At 39.5% G+C, this 19094-nt stretch overlaps 1 protein-coding gene across 5 annotated transcripts in view; it reads right to left on the reverse strand.

The window, feature by feature from the left end:
* Nucleotides 1–19094, reverse strand: part of TRAPPC9 (trafficking protein particle complex subunit 9) — a 498862-nt gene that overhangs the window by 413186 nt on the left and 66582 nt on the right. For all 5 annotated transcript variants that reach the window (XM_061374152.1, XM_061374153.1, XM_061374154.1 and 2 more), the window contains 3 exons: nucleotides 18107–18233; nucleotides 15822–15954; nucleotides 9531–9694 (listed from right to left, as the gene is read on the reverse strand). In XM_061374152.1, the coding sequence (XP_061230136.1) occupies nucleotides 9531–9694; nucleotides 15822–15954; nucleotides 18107–18233 (424 nt within the window). The remainder of the gene's footprint in view (nucleotides 1–9530; nucleotides 9695–15821; nucleotides 15955–18106; nucleotides 18234–19094) is intronic.

The following is a 19094-nucleotide window of genomic DNA, read 5'->3' on the forward strand; positions in this document are numbered from 1 at the left end:
AATTAGGGCATTAAAAATGAATGCAAGACTAAAAAGATGTCAGAGAAGTTCCTGACCTGGAAGTATACAGATGACTAAGCTTAAAATACAAATTTAAGTGAAGATGACCACTACCAGAGGAGGCCACCAGGATGATCAGGGGACTGGAGCACCCCCCATAGGATGACAGGCTGAGAACACTGGGGCTGTTCAGCCTGGAGAAGAGAAGGCTGCGTGGAGACCTCGTAGCAGCCTTCCAGTATCTGAAGGGGGCCTATAGGGATGCTGGGGAGGAACTCTTCATTAGGGACTGTAGTGATAGGACAAGGGGTGACAGGTTCAAACTGAAACAGGGGAAGTTCAGATTAGATATAAGGATATTCTGTGAGGGTGGTGAGGCACTGGAATGGGTTGCCCAGGGAGGTTGTGAATGCTGCATCCCTGGCGGTGTTGAAGGCCAGGCTGGACAGAGCCTTGGGTGACATGGTTTACTGTGAGGTGTCCTTGCCCATGGCAGGGGGGTTGGAACTGGATATCTTAAGGTCCTTTCCAACACAAACTATTCTATGATTCTATGAAAACTGAGAAGCATGAAGTATACAAGACCAAACAGAATTAGTTTGTGATAAAAGATATTTGTTTGATAAACTATTTATCATTGATCCATATGAGATAAGTCACCTGTAACAATTAACCTCTCTCCTAAGCCTAACATGCCAGAAGATAACTTAAGGGAAATAACCCTAATATTTACAGTTCAACAATGCATTGAGATAATTTATCCAGTTATTTAGTCTCCTTAGTGCTCCAGTAACTGAAAGATCCATCTTGAAATAAAGAGGAGCAAAAGGTCATGTCTGCTCCAGGAAGAAGGGCAAATCAGTTATGTCTTATATCAAATCATGAAGCATGCAAAAAGCTAGAGGCACAGAAATTTCAGTATCCTTCAGCAAAAGCAATTGAACAGTGATATTCTGTGAACTTTATGCAAGAGAAATCTTTTCTTTTTAGATGACAGAAAAAGTTGTTACAGATTAGAATGATACAATCACACTGCGACTTGTTCCTGGATTCACCTTACTTCTGATACTAAATAGGCACAAGAAGTATCTGCTAATGTCTTATTTATTTTCTACACTTTGTGAATAATCCTCGGGTAGGAAATCCACTGTAGAGTGTCTGGATGAGATGGAGTTAATTTTCTTCATAGCGGCCTGCCCGGTGCTGTGTTTTGGATTTGTGACTTGAACACAGTTGATAATTGATCAGCTTTTTGGCTATTCCTGTAGCACCTGCATAGCATTGAGGCTTTCTCTGTTCCCACTCACCTTGCACTGTGAGTTGGCTCAGGCTGCCCAGAGAAGCTGTGGCTCCCCCATCCCTGGCAGTGTTCAAGACCAGATTGGACACAAGGGCTTGGAGCAACCTGCTCTAGTGGAAGGTGTCCCTGCCTGTGGCAGGGGATTGGAACTGAATGTGCTTTAAGGTCACTTCCAACACAAACCAGGCTGGGATTCTACCATTCCATGCCAAAAAATGTCATTTTGGTTTGTTTTTTATTTCCTCTTTCCTTTGCTATTAAACAACCTTTATCTCTAGCTGTGAGTTTTGGCACCTTTGTCCTTCTGATTCACTTCCCTCCCCTGCTGGGGGATGCATGAATGAGCAACTGCTTTTGGGCTTTGTTTCCCAACTACTTATAATCATACAATACAATCATACAATAGTTAGGATTGGAAAGGACCTTAAGATCATCAAGTTCCAACCCCCCTGACATGGGTAGGGACACCTCGCTTTAAACCGTATTACCCAAGGCCTCGTCCAACCTGGCCTTGAACACTGCCAGGGATGAAGCATTCACAACCTCCCTGGACAACCTATTCCAGTGCCTCACCATAAATTCCATAATTCATTAACATAATAATAATAATTCCATAAATTCATTAACATCTGTAGCACCATACAATCCTAAATACTGAAGAAAAGTCTGTAATACACAAAATAAACATGATGGTTTGACTGGGAGAATCCCAATACTATATTTATTCATTCACACGCATAGCAATGCATACCACTCCAAAGTACATTGAAGAATTCTTCTAGAGGCTCAATGAAACACCATTTGAGTTCTGCTTTCTGTAACACAGCAACCACTGAAAGTCACATAGCTTATCTCCACTTCACACCAGGCTACTGTATGTAAGAGTGACTTAGTGTACCAGCATTTCAGAGGCTTTCCAAGGCCTCATCTGTGATCCTTACGTGTGAAAACAGGGAGGGAATATTGTCTCAACAGCCACTGTCTAGAATTAAGGGTCTTTAAAACAAGATAATTAGAATTCCAGTTCAAACTTGGTTGTTTGGAATGGAAACAACCACATCTAAAGAAGGGGAAAACAGTGAATATTTTTCCATCAACTTCTACCTAAGAAAGAATAACTCCTTTGTGTCTAAGACAACTTTTTCTCACAGACCATCAATTGCTGTCTTATGCTTTTGCACATCAAATCAATATTATAGACATCTTTATAAGAAAGATGAGGCAAGAATAAAAATATCTCCCTAGCAATTGTTTTCTTAAAGTCATCACAACCTTTTCTAATAAGTTAGCTGTTACCATATCAGTGTTCTGATTTTCTTCCGTTTTCAAGAAAAGAAGTAGCTTAGCAAGAATGCCAACCTCTATCCCCTTTTCCTGATATGTAAAAACATATTATGCCAAAGGGATGTTTTTCCTCAGTGTAAGCAAAGAAGAATGACATCTCCCAAGCACTCAAGTGTATGTTCAGTTTAATAAACAAATTGTTTCCAAAATGTACTTTCATTAAGTAGGGGATTTATTTGAAGGTATTATAACTGAAAATACTTTCCATGTGAGAATAGCCCTTGCAGATCATCTCAAGTTTAACACAATTACAAGACAAGGTCTAAATATTTGAGCTATAAGTTATGCTGTAGAGAAAAATCTAATTTATATTTATCAGAGGCTGGTTTGTGGTTTAATAATGTTTACTTCAGCTTGTTAAGTAATCATCATCAGAGTGAATTTTAGAGTCATGGAATCAGAACAGTCTGGGTTGGAAGGCAACTTAAAGCTCATTCAGTTCCAATCCTCTCCCACAGGCAGGGACACCTTCCACTAGATCAGGCTGCTCCAAGCCCTGTTCAACCTGGCCTTGAACACTGCCAGGGATGGGGCAGCCACAGCTTCTCTGGGCAACCTGTGTGTCTACCACCCTCATAGGGAAGAGCTTCTATGCTATGGCATGGGGCTTCAAACCTTTCAGTTCAGTGGGAACAGTCTTACTTGAGGCATGTTTGCATTCAGTGGTTTCTACAGTCCAAAATTGGTGTTTAGAAAACAAGTTACAAAGGTCTGTTAGTGAAGAGTTTGAATTATTAACCTCTTTTATTATTTTACTTGATATTAAATCACTATAATTGTAACAAATAGAAGAGCTTACCCGGAATCTAACTCTGGGTAATCCTTAACCCCAACTTTGAGTTAACAGATTTTAAGGTCTGCCAAAAAGGAAAATGCTATCAGCATTAAATTGTTCTGCAAATTACATCAGCCACTTGATCAGGTTAATTTCCAGAGAGTTCATCTTGAGTAGATTTCAAAATCATTTAGAGAAGCAGTACTGTCATAAACAGGAAACTCAAAAGGACGTCATGAAATCGAGTAGGAAAAATATAGGACTTCAACATACATAAAGGTAAAATAATACAACCTGGGAGGAGGGGGACGAAAAAGCTGTGCCCAGTATGTTGAACTTGGACCTGGCAACTGCAACTCCACAAAGAAACTGGAGTCATTGTTGACTCATGGAATCACCACGAATCATCAGCTTAGTGAGCAGCATCAGAAAACACCAAACCAAGCCAAGCAAGAAAAACCCCAGGTCATCCTCAGGAAGGATAATGAGAGCAAGTCAAAGGGGGAAGCAGTTCCCCACTGTATAAAACCTTTGTGCACTCACATCCTAAACACTTGCAGATTTGATCTTTGTACTACATGGAGGATATACTAGAACTAGAGACAGTCCAAAGAATGGTAACTAAAATGATGAAGGTGTGGAGCAGCTACCATGTGAGCACAGACCCTTCAGTTTGAAAGGCTGAGCAGAAGATAGCTGCAGATTATAAACATTACAAAGATGACACATAAAGTGAATGCAGAACTGCTGTTCACTAAATTCCCTGGTATGAGAACTGGGAACACTTCATAAAACTAGGAGGAAATGAGATTAAAACAGATACAGCACTTTCCTACCCATCTGGTAGTGAACTTCTGGAATCTGTTGCTACAGGAGGCTGCAGAGGCAAGCAGTACCAGCAGCTTCAGAATAGGACAGACAAATACATGGGCAAGTCCACAGAGGATAATTAAAAGAGTATGTATGCATATATCTACATGCTGAGCAAGCACAACAGAAACAACAGTGGCAAGACTTGCATGCTCTCCCTAAGCAGCATCCCCTAGTGAGTATTGAGCTAGATGGACCATTAGCACTAGAATCACACTTAAATTCTTATGTCTTTGTTTTTCTGTGGGTAAACCAGAAGGATGGGACTGACTCCTCTGTTAATCACAGCATTATGATCTACAGATAGCCTCAAATTGCAAACTGAACTTAAAGCATCCAAGAAAATGTATATATGTAGAATAGTGTTATGACCGTATTTGTAGATTCCTGACAAATGCAAACCTGCAGAAAAGACCACAGGAGGGTAACAAGATGCAGTTGAGCCTGGAGATCCACTCGGAAAACTGTGGGAGAAGAGTTTAAAAGGACAAAAAAGAAACTCTGTGGAAAAAAAACCCTAATGAATACTGCTGAAAGGTGAAGTTTGGGTGGAACAACCAGAACAATGCTGCTTCTCAAGCCAAGCAGCTAAAAAAGAAATATAAATGCAAGAGCAGCTTCCATCTAGTAGCACGGAAGGATGAGACCAGAGTACTCCACATCTCGGAATTCAATATGCACAAAGTACACTAAATGCAATTACGATCAGACACCTGAAGAGAGAAATCTGACGTGCTTCATGGTAATAAAGCTCTTCAGACTTCTATGGTCATCCGTGCATCTGATTCTTGATGCCTCACCAACTGAAATCGATATTCCTAGCACAGAACACAGGACCTCAAAATAACTATGAGTTCTGAATGCAAAGGCACTGGCATTCACACCTCTTAATTTCCCTCAGTGTATGAAATACTAGTAAAAATTAACATCATGTATTTAGCACTGCAGAGTATCTGCTACCTTTTGTTTCTAGTCAAAAACTGTGGGATGTGCACACTAGAATTACAAGGCTAAAAGCACTAAGAAGTTCATTGGCTCATAGGCAGCATACCAATATTGTTATTAATTTTACTTTTATACTGACGACAAACAACATCTTTTGAATTGAGGAGACAATGCAGAGTATTGCGAATTCAGACCTGACAGATAAAAATGAACTTGCTGGACTTGTTATGTTCTTTACAAAGTGAACATATCTAGCAGAGTTTCCTCTAGGCAATTAGCAAGTCTCCCTAAAAAGAGGGGAAAACCAGCTCTAAAATAATGAACCATTTGATATTTATGAGTGGAAAAAACAGTAAGAATCATAAGAAATCATGATCTCAGTCAGCCAGTGTGGGCAGAGAAGAGACTTGAGCTGAGAAACCCAAATAGTAAATCCACGGCAGCTACACTGGCGCTGAAATAACTAACACTTCTTGTTGTCCTACCTTCACAAGGACGTTTGGACTAACTGGAGGAAAGCCTGCGTGCATTCACAACTCTCTATGGAACATTTCCAATTTGAAAGATTTGACAGTTTTGTTTGTCAAAAAAGAAGATAAACAGATCTACTCCAGGGTGTCCACAGTTACTAAAAATGGGTTACCTGGACCTCACAGTAGGTTTCTATTTGTGGTCTGGCACAGTTAAACAGCTGAGGCCACAAGCAGATGTGTTCCAAGACCATGGAAAGAATACAGAGAGACAGGTGAATTTATTTCTCTATGTCGAAATTCCAGATGTCAACCACTTGTAAGAAAGATCACTGAGGTTCTTCTTCATCATCCAAGTTCATTCAGCCTGTGCAGCTGGTGCTCAGTACTAGAGCCTAACAACCTGTGCGGCTATAAGAATGCCTGTCATGCCTCTTAGTGCTTCAAGTTTGAAAACATCGATGTTATATTTGCCTGAGTGGATCAAACAGTTGGGTTATCAAAGCTTTCGGAGTGCACCCCACAACTGAGACCTAGCAAGCCACTGACAAGAGCTGACTGGAAACAAAGGATGGAACTTTTTACAAGGCCACGCAGTGACTGGACAAAGAGGAACAGCTTTAAACTGACAGAAGATTTAGACTAGATTCAAGGAAGTTCTTCCCTATGAGGGTGCTGAGGCGCTGGCACAAGGTGACCAGAGAAGCTGTCGCTGCCTCATCCCTGGATGGGGCTTGGAGCAACCTGCTCTGCTGGAAGGGGGTTGGAACTGGATGAGCTTTAAGGTCCCTTCCAACCCAAACCATTCTATGAGTCTATGAAAAGCATTCAGGTTTGCACGTCATCATTCTAAATAAAGTATTAGACTATATGATCTAGTGAAGGACAATGCGAGGTGACAGTTGACCTTGACAGTATACATGTGATGTCCAACCTACAAACACCACAGCCTGGTAGACAGGGTCATGCAACGAGACATTAAAATACATGACAGATGTGTTTATTCTGCCAGCATGACAAGTCCTTCTTGCTGATTTGCCTCGGGATCTGTTCTGTAACACATAGCTGCTGAAGGACTCAAAAACCCTGTGATGTCCTTTATGGGCCACAAAGGGTGAGCTGCAATTTCTCGTCATTTATCTGAGGGCCTGAGTGGAAAAAGCACTAAAGAGGTGCACCTGAAAGAGAGAGGAAGCAAGGAGGAGCAAGTTTCAAAGCCTATCTCCAGAGGTTCTCATTCACAAGACACCATTGAAAACAATGCAAGGGAAGTGGGCTTCCTCAAGAGAAGTGACTGGCTATAGCTAACGTAACAAAGGTCACTGCACTGCAACAGCTAATCCCATCCAGAGAATGTTTGCCATTTACAGCATCCATCTTTGTGCTAAAAGATGGTCCCAGAAACACAAGGAAAGCAAATGGAAGTTAGATAGGCAGCCGTGCAGCAGGTACAAAAGATTTACAAGCAACTGCCAAGACTGAAAAACCCAAAGCAAATCAGGTGACATAAAGGATGACTGAAAACTCTGCATTTGACAACAACTTCTCATGGGCTCCCAAGTTGACAGGCAAGCTGTGGTCATGGCAGATGAAGATGCCTAACAGCTTTCAAAGAGGCCCTGAGCAGCTTAAATCACAGGCACACTGCAGCTGAGAAGTAGTAAAGAACATCCAATAGAACCTTTAATGCACTACAGACAAGTTCATAAGTGTCTGCATATGCTCTCAACTTGATATATAATATCAAGTTAAGAGTTTGCATTACTATTAATTACTATTTCATGTTGTAAGCACACTATTTCCATGCATGTAGTACTCTCTGACTAAACTGAGCTGCTGACATGACAAATCTTTAGCTCCCCGTTCATCACCAGAATCTCATGTCACACATCGCATACATCATGAGTCCACCCTTATGCATTTGTACCAATATACAATAATAACTAAAACACAAGAGAGCCGATTTGCCAAGAAGGGCAAAGGTCCATCCTTTGCAGGGCCTACATGTAATCCCATTTGAAATGACATGCTTAATGTAGCTCTTTTGCCTCAGTATTTCAATGCTTTACATCATGCCCACAGCACACAGAGATGTAAAAAGTCATACTTAAGTTTGTATTTTCCTCTGATAACAGGGATCATCTCAAGCAGACACTTCCAAATACGGGGGTACATTTTGCTTTTGTGAAACAATACGAGAAACTGAATATTCTACTGGATAGGACTCTGGATAACCTGATACAAACTTCTGCCTTCACAAGGACATGATCTAAAACTATTTCCAGAGGTCCTTTCCCACGTAGACATCCATTATTCTATGGATTTGATGGCAAGGTTCTCCAAAATGGTGATTTAAGGTATACGCATGACCAGAAAAACTCAGTCATCATTAATGTTCCTTTTTCTGATAAAGAGAACTATCACACTTAACATCTAAGAGTCTGTTAAATATTCAAACAAGCTTCACTGTAAACATTTTCTACAGCAAAAGAAAATGAAGAATTAAGAAAAATTAAGGTTTTACTGAACTCATAGCTGCGTATATCGATTCACCTCCTCTTTCCCTATTGCTTTTAACAAAAGTTGTAACTGAGTGATGATGAGTTTCAAGTTGACAAGTCACTTTTTCAAAACCCTGACCCAATTAATTGTGTAATGTTACGTACTAAGAATCTGATGAACATCTAATTGAGAGGCCCATGTATACAACCACTCAATACATTGTATTTCATCAAATTCACCATTCGATGTTTGTGCTGTATTTGGTCTGTTAGATACATACAGCACTAAGCACAGTAGGAGCATGTTGATTTACTGAAATAAGAACAGTAAGTCATCATACATTTCAGCTTCTCAAATCATTCCTGGTAACAAGTCTCAGGCAGAAAATCTATTCTTAAATGATTGGCAACCGATTCTCTCAGGTTACAGAGAAGAGGATACTCTGTTAAAAAAAAGTCATGAGCTCAAGCACTGAAATGAACAAAAATCACCAGGTATCACACTGCATTTTAATACTCTTGTCACTGAGAGAACAAAACCTGCAAAAAATAAGGTATTTCTATTGTCAATAAAGATTATCTTGCTTGTCATCTGCACTGCTTCTGTTCATAATCATTTTCATAACGATGCCCCAGAGAACAAACCAAAACCGAGAAAACAAATTACAAAACAAAAGCAAGGTTCACCCATCAGACTACTTTTTAATACTAATATATACAGAGCATTTCAGGAGAAATAAGTGGGAGCAGGAAATGCACTGTATTTCTTCCACACCTTCAATTAATCATTTAACTCACAATTGCTTATTTCATTCATTGCCTTGAGTTTTAAAGTCTTTTACCCAATTCTTTTCTTATTGTTCACCGAGTGACAGAGAAGTAGGCTTACTTACTTCAGCTCCCTCAAAGAAGACATTACTGCTAATGGTAGTTTATTTAATTAACTAATCAGTATATTTAGACATAAGGAGTATATTTATGTATATTAAGTATATTTAGACCTAAGATTGCTGCCTTTGCCTAGTTAATGCCTCAGGATTTTATTTTCCTAAGTAACATTAAAATGAAATCTAGATTTTCAAAAGCAGGTGATACCCTTTGACACTCAGATGGTTCTACAGCTTCTTTCATTTTCATTCTGTTTTTTTGCATTCTCTTTCATTTCTATATTCCTGCAATAAAATCAAACTAAATGATTCCAGTTGCGTAACACAAATTACAATATGTATTCTAAACTGACCTAAAATAAGTATAACTCAACTAGCCCCTCTTTGAGCAGAGAAAAAAAGATCATTATTATTTAGAAGCATAATCAGCATACACACCCTTGGTGTTGACTGTTTTTGCTGTGACCTCAAGTTTCTCCAGTGGTTCTGTTCCAATGTTTTCTAACTTAATGATAAGCTGTTGGGCCTCTCCATTATACAGCTGGACAGACACATTAGTAGAGATTTCATCCCCTGAAGAAGGCTGAAGTGTATGAGCAGACCTATAAAATATGACACATGAACAAAATATTATGATTAGAATGTTTAAAGCCTGTCCAAGTTACTATTTACTATATATATTACTATATATTTAAAATATATATATTCTATATTACTGTATGTATTCTATTAACTATTCCTTGAAGACTCAGAAACTACTGCTCTCCAATCCTGAAGATATTAGATACAAATTCCCATTCTCATTTTAGCCAGGATCACTTCTATACCCATTGAGAGCAAATGTTAATAATGTATGCGTAAGACAAGCCACATTTCAAACAATATAAAATATGTATTCCTGGCTGTGAAAGCTAGTTTAAAACTGCTGAAAACAGAAGAAAAGTAAGAAAGGGAAAAGAGAAGAAAAGAAAACAAGATCATTAGAATAAGCAAACCTGACAGAAGTAGTATCTGATCTACCTACTGACTGAATACTAGTGTTAATGATTATCCATGAGGAGAATATGAAGTTGAGCGCTACACTGGAGAAATCATAGAATCATAGAATAGTTAGGGTTGGAAAGGACCTTAACATCATCCAGTTCCAACCCCCCTGCCATGGTCAGGGACACCTCACACTAAACCATGCCACCGAAGGCTCTGCCCAACCTGGCCTTGAACACTGCCAGGGATGGAGCATTCACAACTTCCTTGAGCAACCCATTCCAGCGCCTCACCACCCTTACAATAAAGAACTTCTTCCTTATATCCAATCTAAACTTTCCCTGCTTAAGTTTTAACCCCTGTTTAAGTTTTAACCCATGGAAAGTTTTAAGTTAAGTTTTAAACCAGGTGGAAAGTCCTCTGCAAGACCCTGAAACTCCATACTGTGCTCTGATCAGCCCATAAAAACTACAAAAGTAAGAATGCAGTCAGCTGGCAGAAGAAACCTCAGAAGATGAAACCTTTGTACTCACTCACAAACGAGGATACATAATCTTACATTGTTAGGCATTCCCAAACTCCACTAACATATGATGATTTTGGGACTTTTTAATAAGAGAATGTAGGGACAGGACAAGGTGAATGGCTTTAACCTGCCAGAGGGGAGACTGAGCTGAGCTCTTAGGCAGAAGCTCTTCCCTGTGAGGGTGCTGAGGCGCTGGCACAGGGTGCCCAGAGAAGCTGTGGCTGCCCCATCCCTGGCAGTGTTCAAGGCCAGGTTGGACACAGGGGCTTGGAGCAAGCTGCTCTAGTGGAAGGTGTCCCTGCCCGTGGCAGGAGGTTGGGACTGGATGAGCTTTAAGGTCCCTTACAACACAAACCAGTCTGTGGCTCTCTGATTTTTCTCTCTCATGTTAATTAGTGACCTTAGCAGACTTCTTACCAACACTGATCATCAGGCATATTGTCGATGAGCTTTAAAGTTCTTTCCAACCCAAAGTAGTCTGGGACTCTCTTAATGACAGATACACAACACTGTCTCATGCAGTTGTTCACTCAAGCTTTTTTTAAGGAATGGTAACAGTATCAGATACGTGAGCTAAAACATACTAGAGAAATATATTGTAAAGAAAAAAATTATTCTATGAGTTGCACATGCTAGAGAAAATGCATGGGTATCTAAAGCTTCAGAAACACGAGAATCTATTTAAAAGATTATGAAGGATTTAATTTGAATGTAACAAATGCGTCAAACCAGTCAATTATTGAAAGAGCAGATATAAACAGCACTATGACAACACATCATGGATAAAGGAGAATCGAGCAGTAACCTTGACCTTTGCTAGGAGAATTAATGTGGGAGTTGGGAGAATGCAGTTTAGTGGACAGCAGAGGGCAGAAACCTTATGGGAATGGATCATGGATGAAATTCACAGTGTGAAAGGTGAAAGAGTGAATATAAATGAACTCAATAAACACGAATGAGGGAAAGAAGGGTTGCAGAACAAGACAGATGGGCAGAGGTTCAGTTTCAGACTGTATTTTTCATGCTTATGCAATGCAGTCAGAAGGCATCAAGGATACAAGGGCAAAAGCTACTGAGAATAATGACCAATAAATCTGTTTGTAATCCCAGGTTCAGCTACTTCTTTCAGCAGGTATTTCTGCTATCCTTCCTTTAGATCCTATCCTTCCTTAGCACAATGTAAGCACCATCCACAAACAAGAACAGATTTTAGTCTTTTAGAACAAACCTATAACAAGTACATAAACCAAGCATTTTTTGATCATTGAAAATTTACTGTCATGTATCATTATCACTGCAGCACTCTGAAGTTTGGGCATTTGGAACTTCTTTTCTCCCTTTAGATTTGGACAAAAGCAGAGGAATTGCAAACTAACAAACAAAACAAATTGTACCTTCAGTTACTTTATACCTGCACACATGAAATGTGAGCCCAAGCAAACTCAGCTTCTGCATCCTTTTCTGTAGTGCAGCTTCTTAAAATTAAAAAGACATCCTAATTCTTGTATACCTTGTTTCTGCTTTGCTCTGGACTTGCAAGACCTCAGGACTGAGGTTTGTCACTGGTATAATGGTAGATGAAGTATTAGGTATTAGCCAGCGATGTGCACTTGCAGCCTGGAAAGCCAACCATATCCTGGGCGGCATCCATAAGAAGTGTGACCAGGAGGATGAGGGAGATGATTCTCCCCCTCCATTTCACTCTCATGAGACCCCACCTGGAGTACTGTGTACAGCAACTATGTCCCCAACAGAAGAAGGATGTGGAGCTGTTGGAGCAAGTCTAGAGGAAGCCATGAACATGCTGCAAGGGCTGGAGCAGCTGTGCTCTGGAGCCAGGCTGAGAGAGCTGGGCTGGGTCAGCCTGGTGAAGAGAAGGCTCCAGGGAGACGTTATTGAAGACTTTCAATATTTAAGGGGGGTTTATAAGAATCACATAAACTTTTTAGTCGAAGCTTGTAGTGAGAGGACAAGGGGGAATGGCTTTAAACTGACAGAGAGGAGATTTAGATTGGATGTTAGGAGAAAATTCTTCCCTGTGTGTGTGGCAAGACACTGCCCAGAGAAGCTGTGGCTGCCACATCCCTGGCAGTGTTCAAGGTCAGGTTGGAAGGGGCCTGGAGCAACGTCCTCTAGTGAAAAATGGTCCCTGCTGTGCAGATGACCTTTAGATGATCCTTAAATATCCTTTAAAATCCAAACTAATCTGATTCTATGACTGTTCAGAACTTGTCCGGACCCACCTGCAACTTTGCTTTGACTTTACCACAGCTGTAGCAGCAGTTTTTTCTTTTGACCTGGTGGCTACACCTATTGCTTTATTCTGTTACCTTTGTTTGGCACAACCATAGTTTTATACAGATAATAGTAACAAGCAGGTGTACTAAAAGAAACACAGGACTGGTGTGATAGCTGAGGCGTTACGAAGGGAAGACAGAGGATCCAGTGGAGAGGACTACTGAGATGCACTGGTAAGAGATGGGGCACACAGTATTGCACCATTATTTCAGTATATTAGAAAGGACCCATCAAGAAAGCAACCTATAATACCTGGCACACTGGCTGAAAACCTTCTGGCTCTTGTGAAAATGATCGGTATTTGTCTAAGCTCATCCATATTAGAACTACTTCTTTAATTTATAGTTTTGCATTTTCGTCCCTCAATTTTCTTACTTTAAAGGCTTTTTTATCAAGACTGTTTTACTAAGTAGTGTCATATTTTTATGTACTATACGTATATGATACATATAAATTTATGCATAAGTAGAATGATGAAAATATATACTAACAAAGTCTCAACCCACAGCAAGCTTCATTACAGTTTCTGATAAATTAAGCATATAAAATTGACCTTCCATAGCACAGATCAATAAAAAAAGATTTTACAGTTCTAGCAAGACATTATGGTATGCTTAGAAAGGCCTGGAATTATTCTTGCCAATATAACTATACCCAAAAAATTACTATCAGATCAATCAACTGTTGAAGAAATTACAGATATCTATCTTTGACCTTTCAAACAAACTTTTTCCTACTTAAGACCAGTTTTACCTACAAAGAAACAAGGCAGTAAATACATGAACAAGATTATCTAAAATACTTCAAAAATAAATAAACTTGGTGAAAAATTAAGAAAAATCAGCTCAGCTTCAGATGAAGGTTCCAAAGACCATCAGTTCTAAAAACTAATGTGCTGTGTCAGGAAAAGACCCTCTCTCAAGAACAGAGGTCAACATCAAATGTTGGCAAGATGGGTGTCAATGCAAATGTAGACATAAAGCAAACCAGCAAGATCATAGGATCACAGGATAGTTTGGGTTGGAAGAGACCTTCGAAGTTCATCTAGTCCAACCCCCCTGCAATAAGCAGGGACATCTTCAACTAGATCAGGTTGCTCAGAACCACATCCAGCCTGGTGCTGAATGTCTCCACGTCTGGTGCACCTACCACCTCTCTGGGGAAAGATAAAAGAAATTGGATTCAGATTTTATCCTGCTGTCTGCAAATGAAGAATGTTCTTTGTTTCATTTCTTTACCATGTCTTTTAGAAGTGCAACATCCTCTGGAGAACCCAAAGGATAAAACACTGTTGACAGGAGTTACATGAGGCAATTTCCTGGTATTACAGAGGCTGGGAGAAGGAGTAAGTGATGGCAAACAAGACCCCTCTGGCATACTGCAAGGTAGCTAGGAGCGCACCTGAATTCCAAGGATGTCACAGCAACTGAGATTGAGCTCTGAAGCTAAAATTAACTCTTAGTTTCTTCAGATGCTTAACACCAAGATACAAAGAAATCTTGTTAATGTTCCATGTTATCAGCTGAACATACACCCGCAAACAGCAGCTACTATGCTCATCTAACAATTTCAATTCCCTCTGTATTTCAAACCTATGATGTTCTTTAACATATTCATAACTTTAGCTATCCAATATTAATTTTGATCACAGCTAAACCAGACAGACTCCATGTCTAGCAGAATTTTTATAGGGAATTTCCCAACATGTAACTTAATTGCACTGTTTTATTATTTTGCTGTCTTCATCAGGGTATTACTTTTATATCTCTGTAATACAATGCCATCAACACAGGTCATTCCCCAGCAGCAAAGTAGAATTTAGTATGGAAAAATGAGAACCAAACTGGTTCCTTTGCTTTACTGAGTAAACTATACATAAAAGGAATATTTTAAATAAATTAAAAAATAAAAACCACAAACAAACCAACCTGAAAGTCTGTTTTTTTAAAACACTTTCTAAAATGGTAGTTGGATGGCGAGACTCAGATACAGTCATCAGTGTGTAATCTAACATATGAATGCTCTGGAAGCTTGAACAGTTCCAAAACGTGAACTGAATCAGTGTCTTACAGCTCTCTCTAAAATCCTGGAATTAGTCAGCCACATTCTTCAAAATAACCTGCATGAAACCACACTCTACTTCTCTGTCCTTTATGATGAGTGTATAGGCCTGTACCTCTTAAACATATTGTTTCTGTAGTATGGTATCAAGTCTGGGCCCCTTCCGAACAACAGAAATATTGATATATTGGAGCAAGTCAAGAAGAGGGTTATCAATATGATGAGGAGGCAAGAGCTCATGACACACAAGGTCAGGTTCAAAGTGCTGAGTTGATTCAGTTTGAAGTAGAGAAGAGGGGGTGATTTTTACTCTTCTAAATGTGGTCAGACATTGGAACTGATTTCCCACAGAGAAGAGGGAAACCCCATCCACGGAAACAATAAAAACTTAACTAGATCATGAACTGGGTAACCTGATCTAACATTTAAGTTATAGCACTTCTGAATGCCATCCCTGCTTTGACCAAGATCCCGGACCAGATGACCTCCAGAGGCACCCTTTCCAACCTACACAACTCCATGGATTACCTCTTTAAGATTCTCTGACCATTTTGCCTTTAAAAGATTCATTCCTTTAGAAGTATGATTTTAACAATGAATGACCATTACACAGTTTTACAACATGGTTTAATCATCCCTCACTCGACTAAACCTCAAAATATTTTCTCTGAAATCACAAGGTTTTAACCAGTAAAACAAAAACCTCAGATTTATATCCTAAAGTAAATAGCAGGGATACAGCCTGTGTCTTATTTTACTAAAGCACTGATTATATACTCAGAAAAAAGAGGTTTTATTCAGTATGTGACTAATGCTTAAATAAGACCAGATAAAATCAACCTTGAAATTCAGTTTCTCACCTTGGAAGGGAGGTACTGATCTGCAGCCTTGGCAAAGCTGGAATGACTTCAACAGTACAGCCATTGGTCTTGACTCCTGGCAGATTGTCCAGAAGGCAGTCACTGAAGACACCAAAAACTGAAGTGTGGTAACCTGATTTTTAGAAGAAAACACCAGTATTCTGTAAGTATTTCTGTATTCTGAAAGGTCTAAAAGTACTGAGCTTACCAGTCAGATCTTGCCAATATTACTTCTACTCAAATCACCACCTTCCCTAAAGGAAAACCTTCTCAGGACGCAAAGGTATGCAAAAGGTTTTCAAACCTCCTAAACAACAACATTTATAATTACATGACAATATACAAACAACAGTCATGTATGGCTTTCTATCTGTGAGATGTAAGATAAAAAACAAACAAAACCTTAAAACTCCCATGACAACACAAGGTATAGAGATAAAGACTTCATATGACATCACCTAATCCATGGGTGCACTTAAAACTTGCTAGCCTTCAAGGATGTAGTTCCCTACATCCTCCGAAAACTGTTTATAGGCAAGAGTATCAACTGTATCCAGAAGCTAAAAGAATGTTAAAGGAAATTATTTAGTTTTTTTAAAAAAAAAAAAGAAGTATATATGCATACATATATGCACAGCCACATAGAGACACCAGCCCAGAAAGCCTGGGCTGCCTAGTACCCAGGGCTGTATTGAAAGAAGCTGGACCAGCAGGTGAAAGGAGGTAATTTGCACCCTCTATTCTGCTCTCATGAGACCCCCCTGCATCCCTGCATACAGTTCTGGGGCCCCCAGCATAAAAAGGATGTGGAGCTGTTGGAGCAAGTCCAGAGGAGGCCATGGAGATGCTGTGAGGACTGAAGCAGCTCTGCTCTGGAGCCAGGCAGAGAGACCTGGGCTGGGTCAGCCTGGAGAAGACTCTGAGGAAACCTTACAGCAGCTTCCAGTAACTTGGGAGGCCAAAAGAAAGCTGGAAAGGGACTTTTTACTATGGCACACGAGCATAGGACAAAGGGGATTGGCTTTAAACTGAGAGATTTAGATTAGATAATAGAAAGAAGCTCTTCCCTGTAAGGGTGCTGAGGCGCTGGCACAGGGTGCCCAGAGAAGCTGTGGCTGCCCCATCCCTGGCAGTGTTCAAGGCCAGGTTGGACACAGGGGCTTGGAGCAACCTGGTGTAGCAGAACCCAAACCATTCTATAAATCTACACACCCGCCATAAAAGACCACAGCTGATCCTCTAAAACGTTAATTTTAGAAGTAAAGCACCTGCACTTCAATTCCTTACCAGACAATATATATATATATATATATATATATATATACTGTATCTGTAGGAAACTTTGATACACTGACATACAAACATCCACCAAGTACAGAAATCAACTCCTTTACTTGCAATATATTTTTAGTATGTGGAACTAAAAGCAGACAACTACTGCACAAATGTTCTGAATGCTTTGATTCTATTCTGTATTTACCGAAACAGTTTCTGGAAAAAGAAAAGAAATCATATGAAGAGTCATTTTATGAGTAGACAGAAAAGCACTTAAGTAAAAATCTGTGAGCACAGTGTTCCTTCAAGTTCAAGGCCATCTTCTTCTGGTGTTTAGCTTTATCAAAATGCTTTTTTCCCTGTAACTCTTTTATTCCAGGAACAGGTACCTAAAATTGTGTGTTGTTAAGATGATTCAGTCCCAGTACATGTTGAATCTATCATCTTCACATATACCTCCTTTTCAAGGAGACTGATGGGCTCGTCTTCTACAAAAGCTCTTTGATTCTCTTTACTTACTACAAACACCATTTTATTTAGGCTTATTAGTGACACGATATCTCAACTGCAGCACACTGCACGCATTGGCTAGATTCTACAGAAACAATCTGCAAAAAATTCTGTCATCTTACATGAACACAGTTAATTAAGAAAAAACAACTGCAAGATTATCTTCTGCTTTCTTATGAAAAGCTTCAAGTAATCCTCCTCGGAAGCTTTCCTAATGAAAGTGTTAATAAAGGAGCGTTTGTGTTCATTACCCTTTTCTTCTCATACATGAGATATTGTAAGCATGTGTTCATTACTGCTGTTGCAAGCAAGCACCTTATCAGGCCATGCTTTTAATGAAATCTCATATAGAAAACATGTCTTTTTTGGTTTTGCTTTAAAATAGTGAGGAGAACTTAGAGTGATAAATATATACATGGCATACTAATTTATGTAATCCACGGAGATGTAAAACACACAGTTGTTTTGGTACAAAGAGAATGACTGAAGACACCCCTTACCATTGACAGTGATCTGCCCAGTAGTTTGAGGAACACCAACAAGAGTAACCGGGTAGAGACCAGATTCTGCAGGTAGAGAAAGAGCCGCAGGAAGAGATTCAAATTCTACTCCTGTTGTCAGGAGACCCTGGAAAAGGTCATATTACACAGATTAATCCATGTATGCTGTACACTTACCTTTTTATGATATGTACTTCTATTTTAATGCCTTGCATTACATCACCCAAACTTTTACGATTTATTCCCATTTGCTCATAGCAGTTACTTTGGGTTTTAAGTTCCAGTGACTGAAGCATGCATCTAGAATCAGGGCAAGATTTGTATTCAGCTGTGGAATGTGTTTCAGGATCTGAGGTGGGAATGAGGTAAGAAAAACTAATACCTACTGATATCCAAACACAGTAAAAAGAACGAGTGATACAGTCTGCATGGTGACAGCTGGTACCTGTGCTTAACTGTACCTATGACTTTCCTTATATATATGTTTATATTTTGGACAGTGGAAATCAAACATCAATACTGGCTGGAATGATTAAGGAGGTTAAAATAATTATTGTAGTAACTAGCCAATACAAACTAATACTGGATATGATGAAACAAAATTGATAGTATGTGACTGAACATGAATCCTTCCATGAGATTCACCCCACAGAAATGGGGTGAACATTCACATTAATACTGATTTAGCCGCAGTGTTCTTCATAATCATTCTGCTTTTGCTGTGGCTGAAGCAAATCTCAGAACATAAACAAAGGTGACCCTATATGCTCTCCAAAACTCACTGTGAAAACAGGTACAGAAGGCTTTGTAAGAATATTTCAGTCCCAAAAGCACTAAGCTATCACTCGGCCAAATATCCAAATATATTTGAATTATTCAGGTTCACCTCAACTAAATATTTCCATGCAACTACTTAGAAGACCTAGAAAGACATCAATGACCAAAAAAAAAATACCCTCCAATGTCTTGTTCAGTATCAGCTATAGCA

Source organism: Neopsephotus bourkii, unplaced genomic scaffold (genome assembly GCF_033783945.1).
Source record: "Neopsephotus bourkii isolate Nb327-2 ecotype Australia unplaced genomic scaffold, CSIRO-AGI_Nbou_v1 NB_1637, whole genome shotgun sequence".
Classification (NCBI taxonomy): Eukaryota; Metazoa; Chordata; class Aves; order Psittaciformes; family Psittacidae; genus Neopsephotus; species Neopsephotus bourkii.